Source organism: Arvicola amphibius, chromosome 8 (genome assembly GCF_903992535.2).
Source record: "Arvicola amphibius chromosome 8, mArvAmp1.2, whole genome shotgun sequence".
NCBI classification, from domain to species: domain Eukaryota; kingdom Metazoa; phylum Chordata; class Mammalia; order Rodentia; family Cricetidae; genus Arvicola; species Arvicola amphibius.
This window is the reverse complement of record NC_052054.1, coordinates 72,472,604-72,481,606: the sequence shown is the minus strand read 5'-3', so window position 1 is coordinate 72,481,606 and position 9,003 is coordinate 72,472,604. Positions and strand designations below refer to the sequence as shown.

Sequence of the window (9,003 nt, the reverse complement as noted above, 5' to 3'; positions counted from 1 at the left end):
AATGAGAGTACGAAGGTCATGTTCAGACCACCACCAAGTAGGACAGGGAGACACTCACCTACAAACCTAGGCTGAACTATGGACACAGCTTCTCAGGACACAGAGCTTCATCTTAGCCAAATATAAAAGATCCAACTTAGATGTACCTTTGTCTTCCCTTCTAGCTTACCTTTGGAAGTGTGGGCTCCTTGATAGCCCTTCCGAGCCCACCATTGAATTCGTGCCACCCAGCGTTGCTGAAGGGGGAAGTGTTCTTCTACTTGTTCGCAATCTCCCAGAGCATTCTGTAGGCTTTGTTTGGTTCAAAGGAATGGCTGCCTTCAAGAACCTTTTGGCTCTCCGACGTCTACTACCCAGGAAACCAATTGTGTTTGGACCTGCATACAGTGGCAGGGAGACATTGAACAGTGATGGGTCCCTGCTGCTTCACAGTGTCAGTCAGAAAGACCGTGGATTGTACACACTACGACTTCTGAGATCATACGGTACAAGTGAAGACGTACAAGTGCAGCTCCAGGTGGACAGTAAGTGATTCTCTGTGAGTTTTCAGGGCTGGGTGGGGCTTAGACACACAGGACTGCCATGTCTGGCCTAACCTCCCTTCCCTCTTACACTGTGTCCCCGGGTGGAGGTTTGAGCGCTTACTGTAGGACTCACTCATAGAGACAAATGACCATAGATCAGTTTTCATCTTCTGACTCCATGTGCATCAAGGAAGACCTTGATGGAAAGTAACTCAGCCTAACATGTGAGAGTCAACCCATTCTATTGGGGCTCTAGACCAGGGAGAACTGAATACTGTCATCTTTCCATGGCTGGACTAAAGTGACCTAGGCTATTGTAATGCACTTATATCCTCTCAAAGATAATAAGAAACAATGGTTTTAGAACATCCATCTCAAACTGGAGTATTTATTACCTTCAAATTGAGAGTGTCATTAAAATCCAGGAGTTGGTGCAGAGATCACAGATGGGCGTTTCCTATTGGCTTGCTCTTCATGCCTGCTCAAGCAGCTCTCTTATATCACCCAAGACTCCTAGCCCAGGGCTTGAACTGTCCACAATGGTCTGAATCCTTTTGCATCTATCCCCAATTTTAAAAATGTACTACAGTTTGCCCACAGGCACATCTGGTGGTTGCATTTTCAACTGAGGCCATTTCTTGTGAAATGACTGTAACTTGTGTCAAATTGACACAAAAACATGCAGCCTAGTACCCAAACGTTTTTTAAAATATTTATTTATTTATTTATTTATTTATTTATTTATTTATTATGTATACAATATTCTGTCTGTATGCCTGCATGCCAGAAGAGGGCACCAGACCTCTTTACAGATGATTTGTGAGCCACCATGTGGTTGCTAGGAATTGAACTCAGGACCTTTGGAAGAGCAGGCAATGCTCTTAACCTCTGAGCCATCTCTCCAGCCCCGTACCCAAACATTTTAAAGAGCCGAGTCTGCCTTGAAGACCAGACTACTCCCAACCCCCCACAACCCCAGAATTAAGGGACACTTGACAATACTACAAATGCATCTATTAGGTGAAGTCAAAGAATGAGTATTGCCTCAAAGGAAACTGAAGAAAAAAAACAAGAAAATGATCGTTACTTCCAGACCTGTTGAGTGTAGGGGAGGCATCACCTCAAACCTCAGTGTATATGAGTGTGTGCGGTATTTGCTTGAGTGTAGTAAGGAAGCAGCCATATAGAATAATTGACACTTTCATGGGCATTGTTTGTAAAGAGGAGTTTTGAAAGGTCAAGAAAATGTTTCTGCCCTTCATTATGTGGCATATACAGACACACACACACACACAAACATACACACAAACACACACACACACACACACACACACACACACACACACTCACACACGGAACTCTAGGATGAGTGATGACTCCATCTCCTCAGTCTGGAGGTCACCAAACACAGTGATTCCCATGTGATGTCATTTTTCCCCTTTCCCTCCCAGGTTCCCTTTCTGTGTTCTGTAATGCTCTCACTTCTTCCCGACTCATGATCCAACCGGTGCTTCGGTATGTTGCTGAAGGTGAAGACGTGCTTCTCCAAGTTCATAATCTTCCAGAAGAAGCTCTACTATTTTCCTGGCACAAATCAAACAATGGGAGCCCAGCCCGTAAACTTGTAGTATACAACAGAGACAAACCTTCTATCTCCTGGGGGCCTGCACAGAGAATAAGAGGGAAGGTGTTCAAAACTGGATCCCTGCTGCTCCAGGATGTCATTGAGAGTGATGCAGGGATGTACACACTGGAAGTTTTAAACAAAGATTCCAAAATTGAAAGAGCAAATGTGGAGTTTTATGTAAAGAGTAAGTGACTCTCTATGGCCTCCGACTGCTGGGTGTGGCTCATCCTATTTCATATACTAATGTGTCAGGATTGGACTGTGCCTGCTTTATCCCCCATTGCATTGTATCCTCCCCCCGGGGGTTTAGGCCACTCACTGGGTAAACAAACTGATCAGAACTCCTAACCTGGATTCACTTGTAGAGAGGAGGACCTGTGCTGGGTAAACTCAGGCCCAGGATGTCAGTGTCCTTGCAGACACTTGGAGCTCTCCCCAGAAAGACTCTGTGGGAATCAGGCAGTCCCTGGTTGATAAAGGCATGGGGTCTTCACAGAGCCTATGAGGAAGTCCTAACTCCAGAACTTTGCTCGTCTGAACTCAAGATGACATTGGGGAGCGTTTTATAACTGTTTGTTTAGATTTCCCATCAGAGCTGACAGGAACAAAGCTTTATTGATTGACTGTCCAAGTCATGGACTGACTGTCTCCTAGAGTATGGAATCAGCTGTGTACTGCCATGACAGCTGCAGTTAGGTAGGCCACCTGTGCAACTCCTTCTCCTGAGGCTCAGTGGGCAGGTGTCCAGGCCATTAGCCTATTGCTCTGATGGGCTTATGAGACTTCGCAGGAAGGTCAAGGCTCCAAGGGAAGAAACAGAGGAGGCAGCTACTCCAGATTCCTCCTTCACCACAGGAGTCCAGTCTAGGAAATTCTCTTCTGCAGCTAAATAGTAACAGATGCTGCTGATCTGAGCAGCTCCCTGATCTGAAGCTCAGACCATTGTTCATGACTAAGCTTAACTCATGGACATGACAATGATCATTCACTGTGTGTCCTACTGAGTAGAAACTGAGACAGGAAACAGTGTATAATCAGAGTAACCCAGTCTCTGGGTGGCAGATCCAAAGCTCAAGCTATGTCTATCGTCACAGCTCCAAATTCTCCCCGCTGGATGCTTTAGAAAGTGTGAACTAAAGAGGGTCTGGTTTACTCTGTGGACTACTGTCATTTGGTATTCTCCTCTTTCTTCACAGAGCCTGTGACACAGCCCTTTGTGCAAATCACTGACACCACAGTCACAGGAGGTACATCTGTGATCCTCACCTGCGTTTCACCCGACACTGATGTCTCCATCCGTTGGCTCTTCAATAATGAGAATCTACAGCTCACAGAGAGGATGACTCTGTCCCCATCAAAGTGTGGACTCAGAATAGATCCTGTAGGGAGCGAGGATGCTGGACTGTACCAGTGTCAGGTCTCCAATCACTTCAGTCTGAAGACCAGTCCCCCAGTTAGGCTAAGATGAGTGAGCGACCTCTCCTCTCGTCCGATAGTAGAATGCTGGCATTTCTTTATTAGTGGGGTATAAAATGGTGAAAAGTTATGTGGTGAAAATGATTAGTTATTACTCAGGTACTTCCAGCATGGTGACTCACACCTATAATCCTGGGATACATGTGTGTACAAGGGGGAGCCAAAATTTGAAGTGACTTTTCTTAAAACAAAAATAAAGATATCAATACAGTAAACAAAATTTCAAAGACATTAAGAGCATAGGTTGCAGTTCAAATATATAGCAATACCTTAGAATTCTTGGAAAGTAGTTACAGGAGTCCTCAAATTTTTGGATGCTCTGAGTCTGCTGTGAAAATGGGGCCTTGTTTGCATAGAGAAAAAACCATCCTCTCATACGTTCAAATACATTCCCTGTTCAACTAATTCACCTACGCCCAATACTGCCTGCATATCAGTCATCCATGTGAAGTGAGGAAGAGTGACAGGGGAAAGGTCTGCCCATTTTCACTGTGGATATAACTAGTTTCTAAATAGATTCGATCTACAGTTTATTTCATACACAGATGTAACATCTTTCACATAAGGGCAGATCATGTTGTTTTCACCTTGAGAGTGTCATTCACAGTGGGACATTTCTTATTAATGTATTTTCTATTAATATGTATTTCTTTCTTTTTTTAAATTTTCCTCTCATATATTACATCCTGACCAGAGATTTTTCTCCCTCCACTCCTCCCTAAACTCCCACTTCCCCTGTATCCCAGACACACTCTTCTGTTTCCTTTGAAAAACGAGCAGTTCTCCCAGGGATATCTACAGAACATGGCATGTCAAGTTATATTAGACTTGCCACAATCCCTCATTTCAGAGCTGGGAGAGGCAGCACAGTCGGAAGAAAATCATTCAAAGGGTAGGCAAAACAGTCAGAAATGTGCCCCACTTCCACTGCTAGGAGTTATACAGCAATATCTACCCACATCACCATAACTTCTATGCAGAGGCTCTAGCTCAAACTCCTTCGGATTCCATGATTATCGCTTCAGTCTCTTTGGTCCTCTATAAGCTCTGTTTTATTGATTCTGTGTTCTATGTTTTTATGTTCTATGTCCTTGGCCCCTCTGGTTCTTATCACCCATCCTCCCCCTATTTTGTGGGATACTTCTGCTGCTGCCAAATATTTAGCTGTGTGTGTGTTTTCACCTGTTCCCATAATTGTGGGATGATGCCTCTCTGATGACTATTAGGCTAGACACTTAATTATGAGATATCAGAATATCATTAGTAATAATTTCATTGAAATGTTTTTGCACTAATGTGTAGTTCTATCTTGAATTTCTGGGTTATCTATCCTCTGGTTCCTGGCTATCCAGGCAGTGTCAGGTTTGGGGTCCCTCTTATTGTATGATTGTGTATTTGGACCAGTCATTGGTTGGTCACTCCCACAAGTTCTGTTCCACCATTACCCCAGTACAACTTATAGGAAGGAGAGATTGTAGTTCAAAGGTTTTGTGGTTTGATTGGTGTTCCAGTTACATCAATCTGTTGTGGTTACAGAAGATGACTGGTTCCGACTATTCCTCACTACTAGGAGTCTCTGGTAGGATCACTCTTGTACATTCCAGGTTTCACTGCAATAGTGAAAACACCACATTGCTCCTATAATTTCCCCACCATTCCTGTCATTTTTCCAAGTACTCTCTCATTCCATTCCACCTCCTGCTACCTGTTTCCTCCTGTTTCCATCCCTGCAGGCTCCTAGTCCATCCACAAAATATATTCTGTTTCTTCTTTCCAGGGAGCTACATGGGTCCCAGTGGAGTCTTCCTTGTTAGCCATCTTCTCTATGCATGCGACAAAACAGTGCATCTAATTGTGCACAATGTTAGTTTATAGAAGTAGAGATCAGATGGGTGTGTTTGTTCACAGGTTCCAGAAACTTCTGTAGAATCTTTAGGATTTTCCAAAAAAAGCTCACGTCATCTGCAGATTTATTTTACGACCAATTAACTGGCTACATTCTATTTATTGGTGTGGCCTAATTGCTCTGTCTAGGACATCTAAGAGAATTGTCACTGTAGCATCCTTGTGTCAATCCTGGTCTTACAGGCAAAGCTGTCAGTGTCTGCACTGAGTACTGAGATGGCAGTGGTTTTTCACAAGTGCTCCTACTGCAATGGCCTCTCTTTTACCCCTAATTAGTCTGTTTTCATCATTAAAAATTGTTAACTTTTGTCAATCTTCTTCATTGATTCACTCTTATGAGTTATAAGTGAAGTCACTTTTGTCTTTTTTCATGCTCCCAACTCTGTAGGTTCTGTTTCTCTAGGAATTTTTCTGTTTCAGGCAATTCATTGTACAGTTCCCTATCACTATTGAGTTGTCATGGAAATTTTAATAATCTGAAAAATGGACAGCAAGGTCTCAAGTTTCACTTCTAACGTTAATAATATTGCTCTTTCGAAACCAAGTCAATCTAACTAAATGTTGTCAACACCAGTAATCACTTTGAAGAATAAACCTCTTTCCTTTTATTGAAAATAGATTCTTTTTCATACAATATATACTGTTTACAGTTTGCCCTCTCTCAGATCCTCCCACTTCCTTTCTACACCCCTCACCATGAAGATCTACTCCTTTTCTTTCTCCCATTAGAGAAGAATAATCCTCTAAGAAATAACAACAAAACATGATAAAATAAAATATAATAAGATGAAGCAAAACTATTATATTGGTTTTGTACATTACAACCACACAGGAGCAAAAGAGTCTTAAGAGCAGTCACAAGAGTCAGACACCCACTGGTTCTCAGAGTCATGCTGATGCAGTTCAAATGTGCCTTGCTTAGTTGAATCCTTGTACTCTTGGTTTCCTCCATTCCCTCTGCCTCTTATACTCTTTCTGCTTCCTCTTCTGAGGGGAATCTGGAGCTTTGAGGGGAAAGATTTGATGGAGATGTCCCACTTAGACTGTCCATATTGTAAGTGTTACAGATCTGGAAGGAAAGGTAGCTAATCCATCTGAAGCCAAACAATACCTGTAGGTGTTACAGATATGAAAAATAAGTTATCCTGGCTGCTGGAAGTTAGGCAATATCTGCAAGTGTTACAGCTCTGAATGGAAAGGTATCCTGGCCTTTGGAAGCCAGATGATACCTACAAATCAGAAGGGGAAGGTATCTTGACCATCAGAATCTAAGTAATACATACAGCTCAGAAGGCAAAGGTATCCTAGTAGAGATCCAGGTGATACCTAAACGTCTGTTCCAGTGGGGCATGGTTTCCATGCAGGAATGTAGTATCTCTGAATCTCTCTGGAAGAGCCTTTGCAACCCCACTCTGCTCTGCTAAGGGAGTTTTCCAACAGGGATGTAGCAGTTCTGCTTCTCTCTACCAAAAGTTTTCACTTCTCTACCCCTCACCACTTGGATGAAAAGTCATCACCCAAACCTCATTCAAGAGATTTATTGGTAAGGAGAGATCCAGAAGAGTGGCTGCTCTGGAAGGGTGGTAAAAGGCAGCTTCAAATTGAACAAGTACAGGTCTTATAAGGTTTCTTAGGGGCAGAGGTTTCCCAGGGTGAAGATTTTCAGGGTGGGAGTTGATTGGATTTCAACTTCTGAGCTCGGACAAGCTCAGAAATTGGCTGGAATTTTTGCCCAGAGATGCTTAACTTTTGTACTCAGGGACTGGTTGGTTTTCCTGCTCAGAAATTATTTGGTTTTCATTTTGCATTGATCAGGGGTAGAGTATGTTTCTTAGACTCTTGTTTCAGGGCCAGGGTATGTTTCTTTAAATTGGTCCTTTAACCCTACACATATGATATCTGTTATGGGTGTCTCCATATGTTCTCTTCCCATCTGCTGCCAGATAAAGCCTCTCTGGTGAAGACTGGATAAGGAAATAATATGAGTACAACAGAATATTGCTGGATCTAATTTATAAACCTCTTCTCTGAGGACTATAAATGATAGTGCTTGAAGATTCTATGCAATTTGGCAACAGAGAAAAACAATTATCCAACACAGTTGTATTTCCTACAATCCACAGCATTGACTAGCATAACAAAATAACTCTAATTGTTCAAGAACAGCAGTTATACCTTGAAGGTAGCCAAAAAAACTGTCTAATTGGATTCAGGCTGTTCAAAAGGAGGGAAATCATGGCCTGGTACCGGAATGTAATCAACTGTACAGGAATAGTGATTTTACACATCCTAGAGGAGAATCCATGATGGCCACTTTCTTTTTTTTTCTTTCTTTCTTTTTTTTCCTTCTCATGGTTTATTTTTTTTTTATATTTAAAAATTTCCATCTCCTTCCCTCCTCCTCCCCCTCCCTCCGCTCCTCCTCCCCCTTCCCGCCCCTCCTTCTCCCCCTTCCCTCCCCTTCCCTCCACCCATACCTCCCCTCCCTCCCTCTCAAGGCCAAGGAGCCATCAGGGTTCCCCACTCTATGCTAAGTCCAAGGTCCTCCCAACTCCCCCCAGGTCCAGGAAGGTGATCGACCAAGCTGAGAAGGCTCCCACAGAGCCCGTCCATGCAGAAGAATCAGAGCCCAGCGCCAATGTCCTTGGCTTCTCAGTCAGCCCCCGCTGTTGGCCACATTCAGAGAGACGGGTTTGGTCGCATGATCCATCAGTCCCATTCCAACTGGAGTTGGTGATCTCCCTTTAGTTCTGTCCCACCTTCTCCATGAGTGAACGCACCCCTCTCGTTCCTGACTTTCTTTCTCATGTTCTCTCTCCTTCTGCTCCTCATCAGGACCTTGGGAGCTCAGTCCGGTGCTCCAATGTGGGGCTCTGTCATTTTCTTCATCTATCGTCAGGTGGAGGTTCTATGGTGATATGCAAGAAATTCATCAGTATGGCTATAGGAACTGGCCTTTTCAGGCTCCCTCTCCTCAGCTGCCCAAGGAACTAACTGGGGGCGTCTCCCTGGAAACCTGGGAACCCCTCTAGGGTCAAGTCTCTTGACAACCCTCAGGTAGCTCCTTAAATTAAGATATATGCTTCCCTGCTCCCATATCCACCCTTCCTATATCCCGAGCATCCCATTCCTCCGAGCTCCCCCCATTCTCCCCTTCACATTTTTCTCTCCCCATCTTCCCTTGGCCCAGTCTCGCCCAACCCTCAAGTTCCCAATTTTGCCTGGCGATCGTGTCTACTTCCAATATCCAGGAGGATTACTATATCTTTTTTTGGGAGTTCACCTTCTTATTATCTTCTCAAGGATCCCAAATTTATAGGCTCAATGTCCTTTAATTATGGCTAGAAACCGATTATGAGTGAGTACATCCCATGTTCATCTTTTTGGGTCTGGGTTACCTCACTCAGAATAGTGTTTTCTATTTCCATCCATTTGCCTGCAAAATTCAAGATGTCATTGTTTTTTACCGCT

General features: G+C 43.5%; 1 protein-coding gene across 1 annotated transcript; it reads left to right on the top strand.

Moving 5' to 3' along the window:
* Positions 1–310: 310 nt before the first annotated feature.
* On the top strand, positions 311–2,343 carry LOC119821837 (carcinoembryonic antigen-related cell adhesion molecule 3-like). The gene is made up of 2 exons (XM_038340949.2): positions 311–524; positions 1,976–2,343. The coding sequence occupies exons 1-2, from the start codon at positions 311–313 to the stop codon at positions 2,341–2,343; spliced, it is 582 nt and encodes a 193-aa protein (XP_038196877.2).
* Positions 2,344–9,003: the final 6,660 nt, after the last annotated feature.

Coding starts and splice junctions, on each gene's coding strand:
- LOC119821837 (XM_038340949.2), top strand. CDS start 311: ATGGCTGCCTTCAAGAACCTTTTGGCTCTCCGACGTCTACTACCCAGG. Junction 525..1,975: donor AGTGCAGCTCCAGGTGGACA/GTAAGTGATTCT, acceptor TTTCCCTCCCAG/GTTCCCTTTCTGTGTTCTGT.